This window comes from Cuculus canorus, chromosome 2 (genome assembly GCF_017976375.1).
Source record: "Cuculus canorus isolate bCucCan1 chromosome 2, bCucCan1.pri, whole genome shotgun sequence".
Classification (NCBI taxonomy): domain Eukaryota; kingdom Metazoa; phylum Chordata; class Aves; order Cuculiformes; family Cuculidae; genus Cuculus; species Cuculus canorus.
The window spans coordinates 117,413,817-117,438,725 of record NC_071402.1 but is presented as its reverse complement, the minus strand read 5'-3'; the positions used below and the strand labels follow the sequence as shown (position 1 = coordinate 117,438,725).

Here is a 24,909-nt window from a genome sequence, read left to right as displayed (position 1 = left end):
GAAAACAAACTAGCTAATTTTAAACCCTGTACTGTTAAAAGCTTCATATGTACTGTCTTTCTGTTTACATATAGGAAGCTTCTAAAAAGCCTTGCTTTCTAACTGAAACATCAGAAAAACAAAGGCCATGGGGATTCAGTGGGACTGCATTCTCTGCGTTATTGCCACAGATTCAATTGACTAAAGGATGCTTAAGCACTACATAAAGAATTTTTGCTGTTTCTATGTGAACAAAGACAGTACTATTTAATTTGTATGGCTTTCAAATAGATACAGGATGTTACCCGAGCAGTGAATGTTTTGCATCTATTGTTACCAGTCTTAGGCTTGTAGAAGGATCAAGAGGTTAAAACGAAACCTCTCTTCTTTTACAGAAAAATGAATTTTTTGAGGAATTAATTGGAGACAGGTGGCACAGTTCATGTAAATTAAGTAGGCAGGTGGTGACATACCTCAGAAAATCATTCTCTCCTTATTTGTGAAGAATTGAAAAAGCAAGATATTAAACTGCTCCTAATTTGGAAATACTGGTCGTCTTGCATTTATTGGTATAAGGGGTTGTTCCTCCCCAGGTGCAGGATTTGGCATTTCCTTTTGAACCTCATGAGATTCTCGTCAGCCCATTTCTCCAGCCTGTATTTCTGTGTATTCCAATTTCTCTTAAACAAGGTGAACATCTTTGCTATCTTAATAGTAGCGCTACTTTTAGAAAGAAAAAACAAACCAACGACCAAAACCTTCAAAAGCAAACACAACCTTATCCTGCACAAATATATGCTTTCCAAAAAATAATGATGTCCTGTTTTTGGCTGGGGTAGTTAGTTTTCTTCCTGGTAGCTGCCGTGTTTTGCAGTTAGTATGAGAATAATGTCAGTAACACATATTGTTTTAGTTGTTGCCAGGTGATGTTTATGTTGAGCTGGTATAGAATGAATTTTCTGCTCACCAGCTGCTGTTTGTTTTCAGATTTAGTATGAAAAGAATGTGGAAAATAAACTAATATTTTTTCAGCTGTTGCTAAGAAATCAAGGAGTTTTAGTTTTCCCGTGTTTTCTTAGTGTATTGGTGCAGAGCTAGCAAAACTCACCCAAACTAGCCAACAGAATATTCCATTCCGTAGCATCATGCTCATTAGAAAAATAGCATTTTGTCTTGGGGGTGGCTAGGTGATCAGAGTTCTGTGTCTGGTGTTCCGTTATTGCTGTGCTCCCTGTGATCTCTGTGTTTACTGCTGTCACTGCTCGTGCTGAAATCACTGCTTGAGAGAGGTTAATCATTGGGCAGTGAGCAATTGTATTTTAATAATTTCTTTATATGTAGTATTATTCTCTCTTCTTTTACTGTTCTATTAAAACTGTCTTTATCTTTTCTTTTCTGATACTCCTCCCCATCCTTCTGGGGAGGAGGCGAGGGCCCAGAGCACAGCTGCATGCTGTTTAGCTGCCGGCTAAGGGCTAAACTGTGACAGGTGACCTCTAAATCTATGGTTTGTTCTTTGACAAAAATACAGTATGCATTCTTAGCCTATTTACAGTCAAATATTTTCCAGTCTGAGCTATGGCAAATTGCTGTACTCTTGATATATTTTCTTGGTTTCAGCTAGTGCATCCAGATTCCTGACTACGTAGTACTTGTTTGCCCAAACAGCATATATTTTCCTCTGTTTAAATAGGAGTAATTACTCTTCCTTTCCTTTGCTTCACTTTGGAGTTAGAACATATTGACTAATATTTTAAATCGCCTTTGGTGCCTGCCTGTGAAGAGAACTGCATTTAATAAGAACGCAAATTTTGAAGACACTCAACACAGTTAATTTAGCTCTGTTTGACCCTATTGACTATGTTCTTTTAAAGCAGCACTGTGCTTCTGTCTATCTGTGCACCTCTTCATTATGCTCTCTCAGTGCCAAATGTACATTAATAACCAATGATGGAAGAAAAAAGTTTGAGTTACAGGCTGAACTCCAAACTACAGCTTTTTCTGAAAGTGTCATAGATCATGTTTAATAGCCTGTGGATCAAAATGAAACCCAATATACATCACAGGGGAACTCAATAATTGAAGCATCTCAGGAATGTCTAAGTACTGGAGTCCTGAGGTCACTAGAAGCTTCATTCTGTGCTCAGTTTTTGCCTGAATAAAAGCTGTCTCCTTCCCTCATCTTTTTTTTTTTTTTTTTTGTAAACAGTAATCATATTTTAAGGCGTGGACTTAAATGATTTTATCTGGCATTTGAGGGAATAACGAACTCCCTTTTCTTCTCCTTCCATCTCCTAATTTTCTGTGAAATGAGAAAAACAGTCATTCAGAGTATTAGCGTTTCAGAGTGTCCACTACACTCTCCCCACAGCTATCTCCTCTTTGTGCTGGGTGTCTGCAGACTGGTCCCACAGGGGCACTGAACATGTTCTCTGTGTCTGTGAAGCTGGTCTGCACGCCAGATCTGAATTTACCTCTTTCATATGAGAAGCCTTGGGGGCTCTTTGAGGGGATCCTAACTAGTCCCTTGGAGATGAGCATGCAATAATTTGCAGCCCTAGGGCTGCACAGGTGGTATTGTGTGGATATGGGGAGGATTTATAATCTTGTCTCAAAAACAGCAGTCACAGAAGGATTTTGTGGACTCAGTGCTCTGTGGTTTGCACAGGAGATAAATTCTCTTCCTATGTGAAGGACAAGGAAGGGAGGCTGATTTTTGCAGCGCCCTACTGACAGAAAAAAGTAAGCAACTTGGTTTGAAACTGTAGGAAACCTGGCCAAATTGAGGTCCTCGAGCCTTTCTTGAGTTGTGATTGCAGGGCTCTTGTGCCAGGGCTGCATCGTATGATTGTAGCAGAACTGGGATGGTGTGGGGTGTGCTGGCTGATCTGGAGCCCTTGGAGTTAGACATAGCAAGGCACACCATGGGGCCTGGATCAGTCCCATCCCATGTTGAGGTTGTTTCATCTCATTGTTTCACCTTGTAGCTGTAAGCTGTTCCCAGAGCTGTCCTTCCTGCAGCTGTTCAAGCTGTGGCTCCCCATCCCTGTGAGGATTTTAGTATGCAGTTCGAAGGATCAGGGGGTGTGACTTTTCTGATATACAGTGGGAGTTTCAACTGGATGGGGTTGATGACTGAGGAATGTAAATGAGGGAATAACAGATGATTTTTAGGTGAGCACTCTCAGTGAACATTTTTAGGATGCACTAGGAATTGATGAGGTGACTGCCCAGCAAAGGCAATGGCTTGATACATGGTTATATATATTTCTTAACCTTGCTAATACTTAATATTTCAATGCTAAAGGATATGTGTAGGATAAAAGTAGTGTCTGTCCCTCCTATTGGTCCTTGGTATAGGATGAATTTCTTTGAGAATGAAAGCAAAGAGCATAAGCAAGGAAAAACTATTTCTAGCAGCTGCTTAATTGTTGGTGCATGATTTTTCTTGCTTTTGCACACACCAAAACTGCAATGTGGAATGGAAGCCACCACTTCTTGGCTGGCACCTTTTAAGTGCCTCCTATTGCTCTGTGAGGGTGTGGCAACAGGGGCTTCTCTGAATGCTTTAAATATCTTATAAAGGGACTTGAATATCAGAAATTGCAGGTGGGCTAAATGACAGTGTCATGAATGAATACTGAGTGCAATTGTGGTCTATTGGTAGTGGCTTTTAAAATGAAGCCTTTCTACACTAGACAGTAAATTTTCCTCCAGTTACAAATCTTTCTGGTGGCGTTGTGACCGTTCTGCCCTGCCACCTGGTGCATCCTGTGGTTTCTAAATCAACCAGGTGTTTTCTAGCATTCTGTTGTTTTGGGCATGTTTAATAAATAACAACAATTAATTGATTACAGTGCAAAAATAGTGATTACAAGATAAATAGCACAGTGATTTTTGTGTGTGTGTGTGTGGTAATTTTATTGGGAATTGGACAGAAGTAAAATAAAATATTTGAGTTTCGCCCTTAATTAATGGGGCCCTATAGCATGAGTTACTATATATTTGATGGAAAACAGGATAAGATATCTTTCTGCCTTACCAGACAGAAAACAGAAGCTGCTTAACAATATAAGCCTTTATTTTACCTCATAGAAAAGGTAAACATCTGCTGTAGTCTGAAACATGGATGACAATTTCCACACTGGCTTAACCTACCTGGGGAAATATTTCATTGTATTTATTATATCAGGTATAAGTGGGGAACATCTATGTCGGGTAGAGTTGCAAAGGGTGTCACCATTTGGGGATATGCAGCATTTCTAGAAAAGAGTGACAAACATACTTTGCTTATAAATATTTGATTAAAGTCTTGTTTATTGGTTGTCTTAGGGTATGAATGAAATATTTACAGCTTTGCACTTCTGCTTATGTTGGACAACTTGTGCAGATTTGTGGAAGAGTTGTGGTGTATGGAATTGTCATTACTTTGTTCCTGGTAGCCCAAAAGATGCAATTTTCGGCACTGGAATAGGAGTGTCAATACCACAGAGGAAAGCATGCGCTCTGCCAAAGAAGAGCAGTGGAGCTGTTGTGCTTTTCCTGCTGTTCCCCTCTTTCTCTGCCCCTTCTTGCAGCAGCACCTCTTCACCAGTATAGCGTTTTTCTCTTACTCTTACATGCTGTGGGAGAGATGCATCCACACAGAAGATGCAGTTCCTCTTCTCTTTCCCTCTTTGATCAGACCAGATCAGCTAGCAGTGATTGGCCCAGAGATCTGTGGGAAGGCGTCAGCTGGCTTTACCTTTTTCCCTTGAAAGTATTTTTAAATGGGATTGTACCTGCCAGACAGGACTGTATTAGCCATTGTTTAACAGGCTTTAAGTTGCTGCGTGTCACTTATGAAAATAAATGACTAAACTAATTTATGTATTTGCAGCTGAATTGTGTCTAGCCATGAAACTGGAGCCTAAGATCAAATAGACCTTAAGAACGGAAACAATTACCTGGCCAACTTTGGAGACTTTTCTCTGGGTAGTCTAGAGACTTCCATCGGAGCACATCTTGTAGAAGGTCATCTATTCTTGACTGGAAAATATCAAGGAATGGTAAAACTACCATTTTCCTGGCACCTTCTTTCAATGGCTAATTAGCCTTTTGGTATGAAAGGAGATTGATTGGATAGGGAGAAAGGCGGTGAAAGTATATGTTTCCACACTAAAATAGCTGCCTTTACTCTCTTTTTCTCTTGTTCATAGGCTATTATCGTCACCTCTCATTCATTTATTTATAAACTAAACAGATTCACATGTTTAAGTCCTCATTAGCCATTAAATTGTTTCTGTGCTGTCATTGGCATCCTTCCAGTTTTTCATCATTGTTTAAAGAAAGAAAAAGTGAACATTTGGACTACGTATTGTTTGCCAGCACCTGAGTTTCTTCTACTGTGTGCTTGTCTATAAAATTGTGGATCATATTAACTTTTTTCTTCCACTGTATTTCTTTGGGAGCTCGAGCTGATGAAGCTTTGTAAAATACATATTGTGATGATGAATGCTGAAATGAAAACTTCTCTTTGTCAAGACTTGTTTGGGTTTTTTTGGTGCCTTTTTTTTTTTCCTCACTGGCCCATGGAAAACAGACTGACATCCCAGATTAAGCAGTGGTGCTACGATCTGAGGATAAGAGCAGCCTGACTGTGTTAAAGCATTCACATAAGTTGCAAAACTTTGTAGTTTGTCTCTTGACAGAACTTTTTAAAGCTGATTTTGGCTCTGATGTAGAGTGAAAAGAATTGCGAGAACTCAGTTTCTTGCCAGGAAGGGTTCTTGGTTTCTGATAGGTGACCTCAAAGCTCATATGAATTTGTTTTATTGTTGACTGCTACTGTCTTTTCAGAGTCACTGTTTGTAGGATAGCCATCCATTCTGTGCTGTCTGTTTTATTTTCTACATGCACAACTTACCTTTTGACTGTATTAAAAAGCCTAGAGTAGGTTTGAGTATTTGAGTATTCCAGAGCTGACTTTTTTCCCTTTGTGAGTCTCTCACTTGCAAATGGTATCAGCTGTCATTTATTGACTTCCAGAAAACGAACAATAAGGATTAGCATCAAGGCTAATCCTGATCTCAGTGGAGCCTCACTAGCAGCAGCATTTGATGGACGCCCTATTTACTACATGAGGAGAAATGTTAGTTATTAATCATCCTTAGTTTCAGTTCATTGCTACTACGTGGTCCTAGGGTTTGGGGTTTTTTTTTGTGCTCTTGCTGTGTGAATTGTTCCTGCTATGTTTTGTCTAAATGGCTTGCATAAGGCTTTCTTATTAATGCTCTAAGTGCAAGTAAATCATCAAGAAAACTTGTAATATCAGCAAAATAACAGGCAGACTGACCTGGAAAAAAGGTATTTGGCAGAAGTATGAGTGTACTTGAACACAAAAGATTAAATTTTATGTCTGTTTCTATCAGTTTTAAAATGACTATGTATACTTAACCTTTTAATTCATTGTAAACTAGACCTGTTGCAAATGTTTCTCTCTTTTTTTTTTTTTTTTTTTTTTTTTTTATGTTCATATTGGCTTAAGCATCCTTAGTTAAATAAGTCCCTCTCCTTACCACTTCTGATACTGGTGCTTTTTCTGATTTTTTTTCTGTAGTATCTCCAAAATTATTCAAAGATTCACTGAGTTTTTTTTTAATCTTGAGTACCAACCATCCAGGCTTGTAGATCAAAAAATTTGTCCTCAGTAGACCTTTAACATCCAAATAGCTGCTAATGGTTTGGAAAGTTCACCACATTTGTGGTAGGAATCCCTCCCTGCAGAAGTTAAAAGCTTATTGAACACTTATGCCTTGCTTGCATTTTTAATGATTGGCCATAGTTAGGGCTTCATTCATCCCTAATGTACATACCAAGTGTGTTTTCTTTCCTAAGTCCCGTCAGTCTAGGATTTTCCTTACTTCGGAAAAATTTTCTCCATGTCACATTTGTATTGATTGCTATATGATCCGTTTCACCCTTTCAACTTGTTATATATTGCTTTGCTATCTGCTTTTTGCCAGTAAACCAGGATGAGCTTTTGGATGGAGCTGTCGTCTTTCTCGATTGAAGGATTGCAGCTTTTGGCCATCTAGTCTTTTCTTGAAGAGCTTTAAACTTTCATCTATATTTCCCACCTGAAGATTTCTGGAAATTAAGTCTTTTGAAACACCCTTTGTGATTGGGACCATCCTTTTCCCTTAGCTGCAGAGTCAGTACAATCAGGTTGTGATCAGTTCACAGAAGGGAAATGCTGATTTATAGACCAGTGGTTACTTATTCTGTGCCACAATATGGTTGGAAATGAAGATGTATCATACTGACTCCACACCACCCCTGCTGATGAGCTGAGACAGGATGCATTGCTGTGCAAAACTGATTGTTGTATGAGATGGACTCTCTGGATGTGTCAGGGCAGCATGTGTGATAATGGGAAGCAGTGACTGGAGAATGGGGGGAAGGCACAGCCAGTGCTGGATATCCATGTGCTTTACCTGCTTGAATGATGCCTCTGTTCAGTCAATAGAATGCAGTTTTCTACAGAGATGCTGGACAATAGTGTCTGCACTTGTGAATCAGGTTAATTTTCACGATCAACAATACCTGCGAGGTAGTTGTGTTGATTTGGAGGGGTCATTCCTCAAGCACTCTGCTGGAAGGGGTTAGGGATGGTGGTTAGTACCTGGCAGTAGGACCTGCCCTGCGTACCCAGCCTGGAAATCACGTATGGGGAATCTGTAGTGCCAGTTACTGGGTTCAGAGGTCGTATCCAGCTGCATGGAGAGCTACACGTGGATTTGGAGATTACACCTGGAACATAGTTTTTCAACAAAGGGTTTTAAGCCGTAGCTAGTAGTGAAGGCAGGTGTCCATTGGGGGGCACCAGAACAACAGTAATATGTTGGAACTGCTAATTAGTGCACACACTGTTAATGTCTCTTTGGTGCAGTCAGGAAAAAAAAACTTGTATTTGAGGAGGAGAGGAAATTTCTTCCAGTTCTTAAATCAACATAATTTCCTCGGTAATACTGCCAGCTCTGTTTCGAAGGTATGAGCTGTTAAAGAATAAACTATAGCAAGCATGAATTATCTTCTAATTTCCAGGCAGCATAGCTTTTCTTTCTTTCTTTCTTTTTTTTTTTTAAATCTTTTGTATAAATTAATATATTGCTTTCAATGCTTAGACTATACATTAATTTGGGGTAAGATATTTTGAATAATTTTCACAGAGGTCAGTGTCTAGTAAAATAAGAAACAGTGCTTGTAAAGATTTCTCGGTTTCTCCTTCCTAGGCATTTGAGTCTCTTATATCGGATCCGAATCCAGTAATGTCTGAGCAGTAAGTGTAGAGTTTTTATAGGAGTGTTGGGTGCTCTTTTTTTCTTTTTCTGAATGACAATTCAGCTGATGATCTGAACTTCAGATATGAAGGGCATACCTAAGGACAGCCCTTCTGGCTAGTTGCTCTGTGTGGATTTTAGCATGAGTAGGTATTATAAGTCATGGTGCTAAAGCATCTTTGCTTGCTCCTTGACTCACCTGTCCTCACAAGAATTAGTAGGAGCATGCCTGCCTTTATTGTGGGGAAAATGTAGTATTTTTTCATTTAAAAAGAAGGCTCTCTTCTGCTCTTTACAGGCAAAGACTTCTTCCAAGTGTGTCTTCTGTAACCTAATCTTTGATGAAAATATACAGTATTAACATTTAATATTGAAGGCGTGACCCTGAATCAATGTAGCCTTTGGACACCTGGAAGTGACACAGAGACTTGATAAAAGGACTTCTTGCCTGAAACCATGCTGCTTTTTCTCATTGTATAATTTCGCCTGAAAAAAGATACTTATTCACTATGTGGGTCTTGCTTACTTTATATTCCCAAACCATCATAGTCATAACACTGCTAGAAAATGGTGTGATTATGGAACACCTCACTTTCATCAGGTAGGTAGAGACATCTAGAAATTCCCACTTTTTCAAGTTCACTAAGCCTATCTGAGGTCTTTGAAAAATGATTAAAAGAACAGTTAATCCTGCTGCTGCATAACTTTAAACTAGGAAGTCAACTCTGTAAATGTGTGCAGCTCCTTAATTCATGCACTAGATGGTGATCAAAAGCAGCCCAAGCTGTATGCTGTCTTCTGCTTCACAAAGTCACAGTTGACCGTGGGAAATGAAAGCACGTGAGACTGACCATTTTTCTGCCAAGATTTTAAACTTTTTTACTCTGTCCCTGAAGGATTAATCTTTTTAGCAAAATCCTCTTAAAGATTAAGGTAGAAATAAGAGTGTTTAGTGGTGCTGCTAGATTACTATATCCTGTTAGAACTGTAATTTTTAAATCACTTGTTTGATAAACACATAGGATGTACTTCTGTCTGTGTGATCATATTTCATAGAATATCCCATAATTTCAAGCTGGGGTTAGTTTTGTTTCCACAATGCGGGAATTCAGATATACCAGTTCTTAAAAACTTGCTACAGATAAAGTCTGAATGTAGAAATTGATTACCAGTCTTTGACATAGTAATGGAGAAGGGGGGGCACTACTCTGAAAACATGATTATAGATTTTGATAAGATTAAAAACAAACCAAGGAGAAACCATTTATGTACTGCCTACCCTGAAATTATAAAAGCTGCTCTAATCCTGTACCTCGGGAATACCGGTGGCTTCAAAGGGAAAGATTGCAAGATGTATTTCGGATGTAACTGGAAAAATGAATTCCAATGAAGAGAATCAGTCAAAAAGATTCCTTTGACTAAAAGGACCAAAGTGTAATTTTCAGGAATGGAGGCTGATAAATGGACTTAGACAAGTTAGGGACATGGGAAAAGCTAGTACAATACTGTCTAGCACTAATAATAGGTAGAAAATATATAAGATGCAGAATTCAGATAGTAGAAGAGGAACAAGCAACACACTGGACTGGACTGTAGCCGTTGTGGGCTAGTAGCGTAGTTCAAATAAACAGGCGAAGGAAGGAGGGTGTTGTGTAAATAGTAAGTCTTAATAGCTCTGTGTATATCTGTTAAGTAAGGCCCCAGAAGCCTGTCCTAGGACTTAGTGCTCTCAGCTATACATCCTTCCTCTAGCAGAGTTAAAAGCTGGTGGAACCAGTCCTCTCGTTGCTCCACAGTGAGTAGTCCCACGAGCGATGGCTGTAACAAAAGATATGATGTAGTGGAGCCACCTTCACTTGTGGAAAGATGAGGGAGATCTGATAGTGTATGGAGCAATGGCATGATTTACATTAGATTTAAATTGCAAGTCCTCTTTTTCTTTTCCTGAGCAGAACATAGGCACTCAGTGCAGAGCAGAGGCTTTGACCCAGAAGCTCGATAGAGGGGTCCTCCCTGAGCAATAACCTCAAGTTAAATTTATTTGTAATTCTCTGCAACTTCTGAAAGGCAGGCAGTGAAGGCACAGATAGTGGTTAGGAAGCTGGATGACACTAAGTATCTATTCACAGGCAATTGTAGGGTTAAGAAAAGAAAAAGGAAATTTGATGCAGCTACAACATGTTTTACAGTGGTGATCTGTGTAGCAATGAGGAAATGCATGGAAAAGCAAGATTCCAGACAACTGAGTGGATGATATGATTCATACGCTTGCTTTTTAACTCGGCACTCAGCCGTGTTATAACGAGAATCATCTGAGCAAAGTAAAATAACAACAGTTTGAAACCTCTAGGAGGGCAGTAGCCTCTAGCCATGCTAGATGCAGCGAGTCAATTGTTCTGTAGCATACTGAAAAGAGGGAGGTTGTGCCATGTACTATCTGAAGTTTTTTCTTTGGCTTGTTTTTTGTGTTTGTGTTTTTTGGAGGAGTCCAGTGCAAGGCTGACTTTTGTTCTAAATTGGTCTTATACAGCTGCATGTATATACTTGCATGCACGTAATATATGCATGCAAATAGTCTGTGTGTACATGAAAACTGGATCCGTGCATGTACACATAGCCAGCTTGGCAGGAGTGCACCAAGGGAATTTGCATGCACTAAATTTATAAAAATTGGCTGCGAATGTATGAAGGGAAGTAGCGTCAAGAGAGCTGAGGGTACACTCTTAGTATGGTGTTAGCACGTATTCACACAACTGTTCCTGGTTAAAGATGGCTCTCTCTCAAACAGAATCAGAACTGCAAACCTCACATTGTCTCATTCTGTGCATTTTAAGGTTTTCAGCCTGGAGAACTTAACATACAATACAATAATGAGATAAAAGCATCTGTGTATTTAATTCTATTCTGAAGTTTCATTTCAAGTTCCTGCCAGATGGAGTCAGATGAACCTCCACCCCGAAGGCAGTTTTCTAATGATCAGTATGCGTGTGTGTGACCAATGGGATGTTCCTGGGATCAAATACAAATGAGCTCTTACATATAGAAAATGATTCAAAGCACATGTCCCCACAATGTCAGTAAGAATCATCAACTACAGAAAAAACTTAAAAGCAGTGGCAATTCAGTACAAATGTCATAAGATGTATGAATTCAGGTGTTCTTGGGACCCAGAGGTTTCCTCCTTTTCCAGCCCAGTAGATATGAGGCCACTGTGGTTCCCTGTCCCCAGGTCCAGTGACTACATACAACAGTTATGCAAGGACACACATAAACACAGAATGCAAAATATATATACAGCTGGCCACGCAGATCACCACAGAGACTGTGTCTTTACTGGCACCCACATAAACACATAAAACGGTCATTCAGGTATGAACAGTGTAAACCGCTCAATTCTCTTCAGCTGATAAAAACAGAAGGGCAAATATGGTTAAGGTCAAAAAGGGTAAAGATATGCACATTATGGTCTCTCTGGTAGCTACTCTTAGATATTGAGTCTATTCAACAGCTGGTGACTTGGTCTGCAAACCTCTTAGGTTGCAGTTACTCACACCTCTTACCCTGCTAGCTGGCTTATCTGTCTTGACGTTCACTAGTGTTCACACATCCGCAAAGAAGAAAGAAATTACATTTAATAGGAATGTAGGAGAGTTTGCTATGATGAAGTGCAGCTAGGTGAGTGTACTGACCAGCAGTCTGCCTGTGTCTGACTGCCCTGTTTATCCACTTTTCTCTCAAATTTCCACACAGTTGTTCCTCCCTAGTCTAGCTTGACTTCTCTCTGTCCGTACTTTTGGTCCTTCACCTAAGTATCCCATAATATGTTTTCTGCAGTTCCAGAATTTTCTTCCTAATGTACCCCTTGCCTGGCATTCCAGTGAGAGTTTTTCATTTATTTCTCTTTGTGATTTTCACACAGGGAGCAAATATCCTCCTTTAAAAGTCAGTGGAGTAGTCAATGTGATGTACTCCATTTTTTCCTGATAGTTACTAGGATTTCTCTGTTTGTTGTGGTTTATCTGATCCTTATAGGGTCATTCTGTTCTCAGTAGTTAGCCTTTTATCGTATCATCTAATGTGCAGCTACCACGTTAGCCACCAGAGGAGCACTTGATTCCTCTTGATCCTGTTTGTACTCTGAATGTCCTCCCTCTGCACTGTGACCAGTGCAGCTTTTGGGTCTATCCAGCAGTTCCATAGCCTAGAAACAGCAGAGGAATGTGGATTTTAGATGTCTTTGGTTTGAGATAAACTGTCTGCATAGGCTTTGTCATACCTTGCTTTAGCCATCTAAAAGTTAGGCATAGGTCTTCCACTGAAGCCCATGGAAGAGGAGAGAAGCTTTTCCAAATTGAGGTGATCTGTGTTAGATGCTGTCATGGTTTAGCCCCACCTGGCTAAATCTCAGCAGCTAAAACCATGCAGTTGAGCTTCCAAAATCCCTTCCCCACCCCACAGGGAAAGGGAAATGAAAGAAGTCTTGCAGGCTGGAAACTAAAACTACAGCTTTAATGAAATGATACTACTACTAATGAAAATAATTAAAAGTAATAAAATATATACAAATATATGAGATCACGCCCCCACCCCTCGATGACTGCATGTCACTACAAATGCTGTAGAGCAGACATGAGGGAATGGGTCCATGGCTAGGAGGGAGCTGGACTCAGGAACTGGATTCAGGAACACATGGATCTGGGATCAGGAACAACCAGGCAGATGTGGTCCTCACTGAATGTCGGCCGTTGCAGGAGAGAGAGACCCTGTGATATCTCAGTTTTATACTGAATATGATGTATATGGGATGGAATACTCTGTTGGTCAATTTAGGGTCACCTGCCCTATTTGCCCCTCCTTGCAGATTCATCCCCTTTTCCACCAGCTTAAGGGTGGCCTTGGTTAAGTATAGTTCTTTTTGCATACCAATGCCCTGTGTTGTCTCTTTTAGAAAAGAGCACTGTCTCAAAAACAGGCAGTTAGCTTTCAGAAAAACAAAGTTACTTACAGCAACTGAGTTAGTCACATAACTGGCTCTAACGTACCTCAAACTACAACAAATGCCTGGTCTAGGATGAGATGAATCACTCTCTGGAGGTGCCTCATTTTCTCTGTTAATTAAAGGCAAAACCTAGATGACTAGCTGAGGCTACATCTCCAACTTTTAGACTGCCAAAATAATGGCAGTTGAATCCTCCTTTCCACATTTTACCTTTAGTGCTAGAGGCTATGTCTCTGGGTAACACATGATGTACAGCTCAATATACTTAACAGTTCCTCTCAAGTTATTATTCCCCGTATATGTGAGACTCTTATGGAAAAAAGCAATTACTGTCTGTAAACAATACAGGTCCTGATGGCAAAATACTATCAAGTATCAATATAAGTCAATATGTGAAGCTGAAACTTGGGAATTGCGGTCTAAATCACTGGGGTGTGTGGCATAAGAAGTTTGAAGGACCAGGATTTGATTTTCTGAGATTTCCTCGTGTCCTCACGAAGTCTTCACCAACAGTGAAGTTCACACCAGTCACCAGCTCAAGGTGTGCACTGCGAGTGCATGGAGTTCTGACCACTGGAGGAGGTGTCATTGGCACTGCAAGCAACGCACTCTGCATTGCACCCTGATGTCTAAATTCAGCTGTGGTTCTTTCAGGAAGGAAACAACCCAAATGGAGGCGAGCTTATGTGTATTCTGCAAGAGTATTTGGAAGACAACTTTGCAATAAAAACACCCCAACCTGCTCACTAATGTGCCTGCATGATGTCTAGCTTTGGCATAGAGTTGTAGTTAAGATCTTGGTCATCATTTCCTTTCTGTGTGCCTCAGCTCCTTCCAGAGATGAAAATGGAGATGATAGTTTTCCCTCTTATATATGAAGTACATTGAAATGTGGGGATGGAAAGCACTGTAAAACTCTGAAATAGAAAAAATTTTTTTCACTTATACTTAGGAGTTCGTCCCCTCTTTTTTTCCCATTTTTCTTCTTCCTGACAGCAGCTACCTGTTGATTTTTGTCCCCATTCCTTACTTGACTTACTTGTATGAATAGTAGATAGATGTGGCTTTAGGACTACCAGGGTTTTAGGGGAAATGAGAAAGTTAAAAAACTTGTGTAACTCAAACAGAGTTTTTGACTGCTTAGCTGTGCTGGTCCTGGCAGAAGAACGGGAGGAAGGTCTACAGCAGCATGAAGGAAGAACGCAATGAACTGTACAATAATATAGTCATGGTAGAGAAAAACAAGTTTGTCTATCCCCAGATACTTAGTTTTGTTGGAAATTATATGATTTAGTTATCAAAGCACGGTAATTATGACCCATGCAATACTAATGAGTATTGGCAACAAGGCTCACGAGGACACGCAATCTAATTAGCTTTAATGGGATGGATTTAATAATACATTGGATTAACATCTGTTAGAACCAAGTATGAAGATTTATTGTTCTCTGAATAAATATTGACCTCTTGCTCTCAGGTCAATAAATCTTAAGCTTGCCTCTGCTTAAATGAGTATCTACTTATTATGTTAGCATTTTTCTATTTCCTATCACCAACTTCAGTAGGAGGAGAGGGGAGCTGCGCTTCCCTCCTGCTGCATCAAATGCTTCTTTGAGAAATTGCAAGAAAGCATTCAGTTTGCAAATAGAGAAGAAAAGGGTCGGGGCTGAAAATCTTCATCCTTTATTTGCATGAAACTGCCCTTCCTTACTATTGCTTGAGAAGTAAACGTTTCAGAAATGCCCAGAAAAAAATCAATTAATAGTAATAGCTCAGAAAAAGTGCGTAGCTTGTATCATCTGCTCAATTAAGCTGTTGTTATATTTTGTGTAATCTTTTGAGTGGTGTCAGAAATATTTGTAGGGGTGAGTGTGAGGAAATCCTGCTCCTTCATGCGTACTGAGGTACAAAGTTTTCTCTAGGACTTCAAATTTCATTTTGGGCTGCAGATATTTAAGCACAGATTCCTTTCTAACTGTAGGCGTCTCAAGAGGATTGAGATGGAATATGTTTCTTTTCCATGCCTACAGGGAAGGAATTTCTTGTCACTCTCCCAGGGGGTCGGTACGGTCAGAAATATCTGTAAGTCTTGTGAAATTTCTTATAACTGAGAAGCAGTAGAAAATACTTGAGACTCTTATCCATTTGGCAGATATTAAGCCCTTCCTTTCAAATGTAATAGAGTTATAGTGAAACATGTGTTAGTCTAACTCTACTGCAGATGAATTCAGCTATAAAACTCCGAGCGACTTCAATGGCAGACTTCTGTACGTGAATGTTGATTAATGTAGAGAATTTTTTCCCAAGCCACTGATCAATCGGAGACTTTATAAATTTTGCAGGAATATTATTTGTATTTATTGATTCTATGGAACCTTTTCAGTAAAGGAAGTGAAATCTACCAGACTTTAATGGATGAATTTTATATAGTAGATCATAACTGCTTTCAGAGATCAAAAGCTTGTTCTTGTGTGCTTATTCTCTCTCTGTCTTATAAAAATATATATGCTGGTGTGGAAGCCTGACAAAAACATGCAAGTTTTTCACCTTTTTTTTTTTTTTCACCCTGCTGTTCTTTTGCTTCCAATTGTACAATATTTACCTTTTTGGTGTGATGTATAGGTAGCTGTGGCACTAACAGCAGTTGTGACATTTCCAATGGTCCATAACAAATACCTGGTCAGACTGGTGAAAGAATAAGGTTCTGAAACCTTTTGGTGTACAGGATTAGAGGATTTAATCTCCATCTCTGAATGCTACGCCATACCTATAGCAGTGTAGGGTGGGCCTGAGGACAGCAAAGTTTTTATTCCATGTATTCCTTTTGAGGTAAATACATTGTTACTAAGCTGTGCAAAGCAGATGCTAAATTTTGAGCCCAGTGTGCCTTTCTCCCTCCAACTGCTCTTAACTTATCTAGGGACTGACTGCAGTCTAGATCCATATAGCTAAGACTTTTATTAATCATAATTGCTGTAGTTTGGTTCTTTATTTTGCAAATACTTGTAGGTGCAAATTAATATTTTCCTGTCACTTTCCATCCTTTCAGACACCAAGAAAAATGGCAGATTTTGAAACCCTAGGGATCCTGGTTTGTTCTTTCAGTTCCTGATTGCCAATGCATTTAGCATGGAGCATTGTAACATGTTTCATTTAAGTCATGGATAATAAAAAAAAAAAAGAAAAATGCTCACTGGTGATGATAAAGAGCGGAAGACTGAGCTGGAATGAACACTGTTCCAAGATGTACATGAGGAAAGTGTTGTTGACTTTGATGGGGCTCCACGTGGGAAGGTTTGGTAGCCTTTATTTCACATACAGATCTGGCTTTAAATAAATGAGTCTCTGGTAGGCAAAACAATGCTGATAATTGGCAATTATCAGTCCTATAATCCACTGGGTGGAAGTGGAAAGTGAATAATTTTCTCTGTTAAATGGTTTGATCAGATCAGACAACAGCCTTGCTTTTGTGGTAGCGGTGTGGATTATGGTAGACACCATTCCCTCATCCCTTCCCCAGGAGATTGTAAGCATGCTCTGAGAAGGGCATGATGTTTTTAAAGGAGAAAAAAGAGACACAAATGATATCATTTTGTTGTAATACTAATTTTTCTTTATATCTGGTTAAAGAATATGAACAAAAGTGCATTACTCTTCTTTAATCCTTACTCTAATGCAAATACAGAAGGTGCTGCTTCCTTATGCCAGCAGCTGACTTGTTCAAGTAGTAAATAAGATCGTAACAGTTGGGGATCATTCCAAGTTGTTGAAATGGCATTTCTTTTTCTGCACCAGAAGCATGTTGAGTTTTTGAACTTGTATCACCATGTAATCTAATCTTCCTATTATAAAGTCCTCCTCCCAGCCACAGACATTCACATTGCACTTCAATTTCTATTTTCCCCCAGTGGAGTAGAACAGAAGCTCATCCCTATGCAAACAAACTGAAAGGGATGTATATATTTTTTTTTTTGTTAGTTACTCTTGCTTTCAAGTTGACAAGCTACCCTTTCATCCTGGATGGAGAAAGAGAGCTTGGTTTCGGCAGGGTTGAGAGACTGGAAAACCTTGTCCCTAAAATAGAAATTTAACAAAATATCGCACCAAAGAACCTAGTGTATTCTATGAAAGCTTTTAAAATAATTATTTTTATAAAGCCAGTGGCACTCAACTCTTGTTTAAACAGATTGGAGCACTGGATTCATAGTGTTGTGTGCTAACCTTTGGAGTTTTCTTAATGGCTACACTTTCCACATAGCTTGTTAGTAAAACCTCAGTAAAGCAACACAGAAAATGCAGGAAAAATAAGAAATCCATAGGAATCATCTGGAAAGCTACATGTGTTTAGACAGAAGATGTGGGACTGTGCATGTAGAAAACTGTGTTGTTCACCCATGTATGTTTTAGCTGTAAGTAAGATCATACACAAACATCTTTAAGCATAGATTCTGTTCTGGTCTGTTTTGCCTTCTCCTTTTCGTAGGCAATTACCATTAGTGTAAAAGCCTTTGTCTGAAGGCTATTTTACGTTGTGTCAATGACCAGCCGAAGAAGTAACTTAAGGCAATCAAAATCTAAAGCCAGCACCACCATCTCCTATTAGTCAGGTCATTTTCAGTGGTTTGTGGGGTTCATTAATGTGTCTTCTGGCAAAAAGTAATGGGTGAGAAGATAATGTGCAAAATATGATAGCATAGACATTCTGCACAGCCCTGAGTGAAGGTGCACGGAGAATGCTGGTATAGGGACAAAAGTAGAGCAGCATCTGTTCTCCTTTGATATATTGGTCTCTCTGAAGAATGTGGAAGTGGTTACTGCTATTTTGACAAATGCACTTATTTCTCCTTTTGTTGCTTGGTGTGGCACTAGGGAAACACTGGCGCAATAGTGTATGGCAATAATTTATTAGTGGTTTAGGGATGTGGGCCCAGAACAAATTCTAGACAAAAGAAAAACATGTTTGGGTTTTACAGAGTGCCTTGGCTACAGGAACAAAGCTGTGATTGGGTGTGCAAATATTTGGTATTTCGATTGTCCCAGTTGGGGTGACAGCTGACAAATGGTCTGAGTTTGTTTTTAATTATCACCAAAAGGGAAAAAGCCTGTTGTTTTAAAGCCAGGAACTGATGTTATAGCAGAAGACAAGAAAAGATATTTAACAGTGGAAGATATACTTTCTCAGTGTTATAATATGTTGAAAGCACTATTACTTCCAAATATTTATAGTATTTAGCTAGCTTTGTGATTACAGCCAACCAAGGAAAATGTTTTGTTCACTTGTATTGCATTTGATGATTGATATTAAAATGCCAGCTACTCTTCTTACTTAATACTGACTGGTATCATTGATATCAAAGTTATCTTCTGCACTCACACTGGGAAATGCAGCTATGCTGTGACAGATGTTTGCGAGACCTATTTGGCACAGAAATGATTTAATATAGATCATACTAGTTTACAAAGTACCCATGAGGTATCAGGGCCGATTACAATAGATGTATGAACACATAGAGACTTTGCTGCCCTGAAGGGCTATATGCCTTCTGCGAAGGGAAAAAGAAATCCGTTACCCAAAAGAGATGGAGTGATTTGTCCAGACTGTCTCTGACAGGGCTGTGCATCAGTTCTCTTTGTTGTGTCTGTATCCAGTTCTTCAACCACTGTGCTATCATTTAAGCAAGATAAGGAACAATACTATGAAGACCCAATGGAATTAATAGTCTGTATGTAAAAGTTAAGAATTGTGTCTGAATACTTAACTGAATTTGGGTTTCTTTTCACTTTTTTTTGGTGGCAATTACTGTACAATAGTTGTTTTCTTACAAGTATAAATGAATCCAAACTGGTCATTTCTTGCAGGAAGCATAACTTGTCAGACTTTGAATAGCCAATAAGTTGCCTATTAAGTAACAATCACGAACTTTCAAATGAAAATTTGCCCCTTCTAGGGTAGTCAAAATAGATTTTTGTGGTCAGATGAGAGAGACTGTTCTGTATAAACTTGTCTTCCATTGCAAGGAGTAATTGAGGCAAGAACACAAAATGTGTTTTCCATTTTTATGAATTCATGAGAATGTGATCTTTCCATTTCGTTAAAAGGGCAACTTTTTTTGTCTTCTATCTACAAATCTTCAGCCAATTCTAGTGCAGTATTTGTACCTCAGAAAGTTTCATTAAGGCTGTATTTGAGGAAAAGAAATAGTTTGAGGTGCAAATATGCTCCTGTCCTTCCAACACTGTCTAGCCTGCAATTGTGGATTCCTAGAAAGTTTATTGATTTACTGCAAGTGTGGCTTTATCTACCAAAAGCTGAAGGCTATTTGCAAACTGCCACCTGGAGCAGACACATAAGGAGGAAATTTAGATAGTAATTGCATTCTTCTTCCATTGAAGTCCCTGGCAATTTTGAAATTAATTTCAGGAGGAGCAGAATGGGGTCTGGTGACTGGGAGTTACTGCTGCCAGCAGCTGGAATAGCTCATCAGCTTTATGTTGCATAGATGCTCAGTGACCTGGGAACTGTTCAAAAGATTTGGAAAAATGTTTCTAATAGCAGTTGCCAGTATTAACACCAGTTTCTCTAGGAATTCTGACTTCATAGTACTTGCTGGGTTAGCACGTTGAGAGTCATCCACATTATTTGAAGCTGTTCACATTAGATTCCCAGCCAAATTTGGCCAGCAGAACAGGCAGTTCCATGAATTTTCTCATACTTTCTGTCTTTTCAAGGGGCCAAAAATTCTGCAGATGTTTCAGTTAAGCAGTGTCAGCACTTTTGATCCCACGCATATATGTTGTACAAATAATGGATTCTTTTGTTTGGCTGTTCAATTAAGAAACTGGGAGCAATTCTTGGTTTTAGTTGATCAGAAGGAATTTTTGTTTTCAGACAAGCTAAGGTGAAGTAGTTTGCTTAGTTTCAGTTTCCTCAATCCTTTTCTATTGGCTGCAATAAAAATGGGTCAGATTCCAATTGAGTTTAAGTTTTAATTAAAAACAGTATTTTGAAATAAATACTCAAAACACTTCTGTTTCAGATAATTTAGAAAACCTCTAGGCCTTTCTGGTTTCTTTATTTTTCTGGCGAATGCTATCTTTGCACTTAGGCTATTTGTCAAATTTTTTTTTCTTTTCCCTGAAGCAATGTATTTTTTGATAAATTCATTGCTTAGCACAATATTTTTACCCAGCATTGTTATCAATTTGCAACTTCTTCCTGTTGCCTTAGTGTTTAAATACAAAATCTACAGAATGTTGCTTTCAAAGATTATAACCTCTAGCCTATAGCTGGAAAAGCTGTTGTGATATGTCAACATCTGGTATTAGTAGACTAATTCAACTGGAGTCTGTGAGAATGATGGCAGTAGAAATAACATTCAGGTAACAGAGTTACAGAGTCTTGGGCATAGAAAATAATTTGTGATGGGACAGTTTGGCTATACTGGATTAGGTCTAAAATGTGATCCTTTACAGATCATGGGAAGGCATGGAGCAAGAAATTTAAAACCAAGGTTCTGCATGATCTTCCATTATCAGCAAGCTATTTTGCAATTGTCTAACCTGAGATTTCTTGTGCTTTCAATGTATCTGTTAATTGCAATTGTCAGAGATAACACTGGAACAGAAAAAAACAAGGGCTTAATTAAACTCAGTAGGTGCTTACTTTTGTATTTCAGCAGAAAGAACAAGGTAGCATGTTTATTGGGAAATTCTGCTTCTCCTTACAACTATTTATTTGGCTATCCATACCCAGTGGCATTAGTGCAGTTGGGGTTGTGAGCTGAGTGCATTTACTTCATATGAACAGAAAAGCTACATTACTCTTTTCTGTACCTTTTCATCAGAAAGCATCAGCCATTTTGGACTAAATGCAAGACTTGTGCTGTAAGCTGGCAAGAGTGGGATATGCATTTTAGAAGTTAATGGGATTGTGTGTTTTGAAAAAGTGAGGCATCCAGTTACCTTCTTGTGATTTTTTTTGTTGTTGCTGTTGAGTAAACTTGTACAAACCGGTTCTAATTACAAATATGCATACTGTTCAACAGAAGGCAGCTTGCAGTGAATGAATTCCAAGGCATTATTCTGAGCCGTGAGTTATGGGGTGGGAATATCATGTATTTAACAGAGCTGCTCTGGAGATTTCACTTTGCGCAACTTGTGCTAGGAAATCAGTCTTAGCTTAAGAATCAGACTTATTTAGCTTGACCACTGTGAGAATGGTTTTGGAGGCCTTGCTAGCTGGAAAAAGAAGAAATTGTCTGAAACAGGTGTTTCATCAAGTCTTCTGAAAGGATTTCAGGTGTCCAGACTTGGGAAGTAGCTCTTGGAGACAGTAGGTACGTGCTTCTTCTGCTGAGAAAGTGCTCAGCGTTATTGACGATTCAGTCTTTAATGGTGGTTGCTGAAGTATGTGACCCGATCACAGCCCAAGCTTGGTGGAAATTCTTGAAGTGTTGGAGAAACTTGCAGCAAAAGCCATCAACAAAGTCAATCAGGGAGTACACAGTGTTTTTTAAGGTATTGACCTGTGGTATGATTGTGCAGAACTTTTCTTCTTAAGAATACTTGAGATATGGAGAGGGAAATATGTTGCTTTCTTGATTCTCCTGGTGTCCAAGCTGACCTTGGCTGCTTATCACACTGCTCTGTGTGTGTACATGTGCTGAGAAGGAACGTTGTCATCTTATATGTGTATATACAAGGGTCATATGTGGTCTGGACTTTTGATAGAAAAAGCCTAAACTTTAGGGCTGAAATTTTCTTTTGTTTGTACTGTGGCTGAGTGCTGGCTGAGAGTCAGAGAAGAGATTATCCTGTCACTCAGGTAGACGGAGAAGGAGCTAAACTATGTGATTTTTGCTCTAGTTTTAAAATATCTGTAAGTAAGGAGAGCACGAGGTGTTACAGACTCTGTGTGGGTCTGCATGCAGAGACTGTCATGAACTGATCAGTCCTAAGACAAAGCAGTTTCCTGGGCCTCTAGCTGTGCGCTGCAATGTGAGCAGCTCTGCTACAGGATGGCCTTCTATGCACTGCACCTCCTCCCCACCTTCCTAGATGGAAGAAAGGCATGGCTGATAGCTAATATTTTGCTGTAGTGAGTATTTGAAATAATAATCTCTGGGATAGATTGGCAAGAGAGGCCACCAGTAGGAAGGAAGAGGTGGAGGGAGCAAACGAGAGAAGAGGACTTCAGTTTTAGGATACATTACACTTCAAATTCTGAGACTGCTTCACTGATGAGCCATATAAAGAATTAAATTTACAATTTCAGGTAAGTTCTGTAGTAAAATAATTGGACTGGTAAAGCAATCTCACTCTCACTAAATTGCTTTCTGAAGAGCCTATCCTGAATGGGGCTGTGCATATCTTCCTGATATTTGAGCATCCTCAAGTCTCGTTGATTTCAGTGGGAATAAAACTCATTGAACTCCTTACTAGGCGATTAGTTCCTTGTGGGTCTAAATTTTCTGCTGCAAAGTGGTAGCTGCCTTTACTTTCAGGTAGCAGTCATACCCTGTGTTCCTCCAGTCCAAGCCTTAGCGTGCATGTGTCATTCGGTCCTTTTGTGAGACACACACTTAAGCACTTGTGCATATGTTCTGTTCCTTACTGCTTTCTCTGTATAGGATCTCTGATAGTTTTGTTATGCTGACTGCATCACATTAGCAAATAGAACATGCGAAATACTTCATGGAAAATATTTCAAAAAATAATCCTGTCAAAAGCCAGTAAGACAGTATCATATTTTTGTTTCGCTGGGAGAAGAGACGAACACACACCCCTCAGAGAAGGAGACTGAGAGGAGACCTTATCACTCTTTACAACAACCTGAAAGGTGGTTGTAGGAAGGTGGTCTTGTCTCCCAAGTACCGAGCAATAGAATGAGAGAAAATGGCCTCTTGGTGCACCAGGGGAGGTTTAAGCTAGATATTAGAAAATATTACTTCACAGAAAGGCTTGTCGAGCACTGGAACAGGCTGCCTAGGGAAGTGGTAGAATCTCCATCCCTGGTACTATTCAAAATGCATGCAGATGTAGTGCTTAGGGACATGATTTAGTGGTGGACTTCACAGTGTTAGGTTAATGGTTGGACTTGATGATCTAAAAGATCTTTTCCAACCTAAACCATTCTGTGACTCTCTTTCTTTTAAGTAGGAAGTGTAAGTTTTGCCTTCAATAAGGATGGATGCACTTCAAATTAAGTGGACAACCTTATTAGCATGGAGGATAATTGAGACAATAAATGAGATAATGAAAGTGAGATTTTTCTACCTTTCCTTTCCATGAAAGAAGACCTACTGAAATGCAGTATAGTTACAGTCCTCAAATTACCGAAGCTCTAAATGTGTTTGCTTTCATCGTCTCCATTTGTGCTACTGCACATTTTGGGATGATGGATTGTGAAGCACTGGGGGTTGAGATGAAGAGAATCAATAGTCAGATACAAAAGATGAAATAACTCTGATAGAACATCAATAAAGGCTAAAAGTTGCCACAGGGATTTAAATCTTAAAGAAGAGCTTGAGAAAGTGTATTAAGAAGAATCCGCTTCTCCCCTTGCACTTGTAGTGTCTTTATTTCATGAGCAGAAGTCGCCTGGGGGTTCTTGTCAAGTACAGGAGTAGAGGAGGTTTTTCTTTTCTGTATGTATACAGTGTCCAGCGCAATGCCTCCTAGGTGATGTCTTCTGAGCATTGTCACAGTGTCATTGCTATCTCAGCCTGTACCTGGTGTGAATAAAAATGGAAAAGCAGAGCTTTTAATAGCCTTGTCTGCAGGTCAAGTGTTCAGCACATGCAAACTGTAGAAACAGAAGCATTTTTGTCAAGCCAAAGTTATTCACTGTTTAAGAGAATGTGTGTTGCAGGTCTGTTCTCTAGTGTTCCCAACCAAGAGTCTTCACGTTTGACTCCATCACTGGCAAATCATGCAACAATTATAATTCCCAGATTTTGCCCTGTTTTAGCATGGCACAATCCTACATTCAGGTATTTGCTAGGATACACTTTGGAATATTTGGTCTGAAGCAGAGAGGATTGTTTGCCAAGTGGCATACTTCTCAGAGTGAAGAAGGCTGTCTCATGCAAAATAACTACCATCTCTATCCAAGCAGAACTCCAGCACATTTGGATTTGGTTTTTTTTTTTGTTTCTTTTTTCTTGAGTGTGAACTAAATGAGGTTAGTTTCATGTAATTCTGAGCTATAGAACAAGAAAATTGAGGAATCCTTGAATAATTTGCCAGGCAGACAGAAACTCAAGTGAGTGATGGGAGAGGGATATATTTGATTACTTCTGTTTCTAAATTATATATGCATTGCAGATACAGAGCAGAATTCTGTTTTCATTGGTAGTTTTCATTAGTATCTTTTCCTGGAGCTTCACATTATGGAAAAAGGTGTTGTTGAATGTGTCTGAGGGTATCACAGTATGCCTCTTAACATTTCTGTTGTAATTTTGACTGTTCCTATCCTCATTGTTATCTTCTTGTTTCCCAAATGTTTATCAGAACTACTTTCACAACTTATTTCCCATGTTTTGCTCTCAGCAATATGCAAAACACGAAAATCCTGATTACACATTGCATTCTGAAAGGATATTCACTGCT

General features: G+C 39.2%; 1 protein-coding gene across 6 annotated transcripts in view; it reads left to right on the top strand.

Moving 5' to 3' along the window:
- GADL1 (glutamate decarboxylase like 1) overlaps positions 1-24,909 on the top strand; it is a 158,218-nt gene that overhangs the window by 129,157 nt on the left and 4,152 nt on the right. The window contains exon 15 of one of the 6 annotated variants that reach the window (XM_054060223.1): positions 8,599-8,676. The exons of 4 other annotated variants lie outside the window; for them this stretch is intronic. In XM_054060223.1, coding sequence (XP_053916198.1) covers positions 8,599-8,661 — 63 coding nt within the window. In that variant the 3' untranslated portion in view covers positions 8,662-8,676. Of the gene's footprint in view, positions 1-4,858; positions 5,229-8,598; positions 8,677-24,909 lie in introns of those variants that run through there. One more of the 6 variants, XM_054060224.1, reaches the window with a different exon arrangement.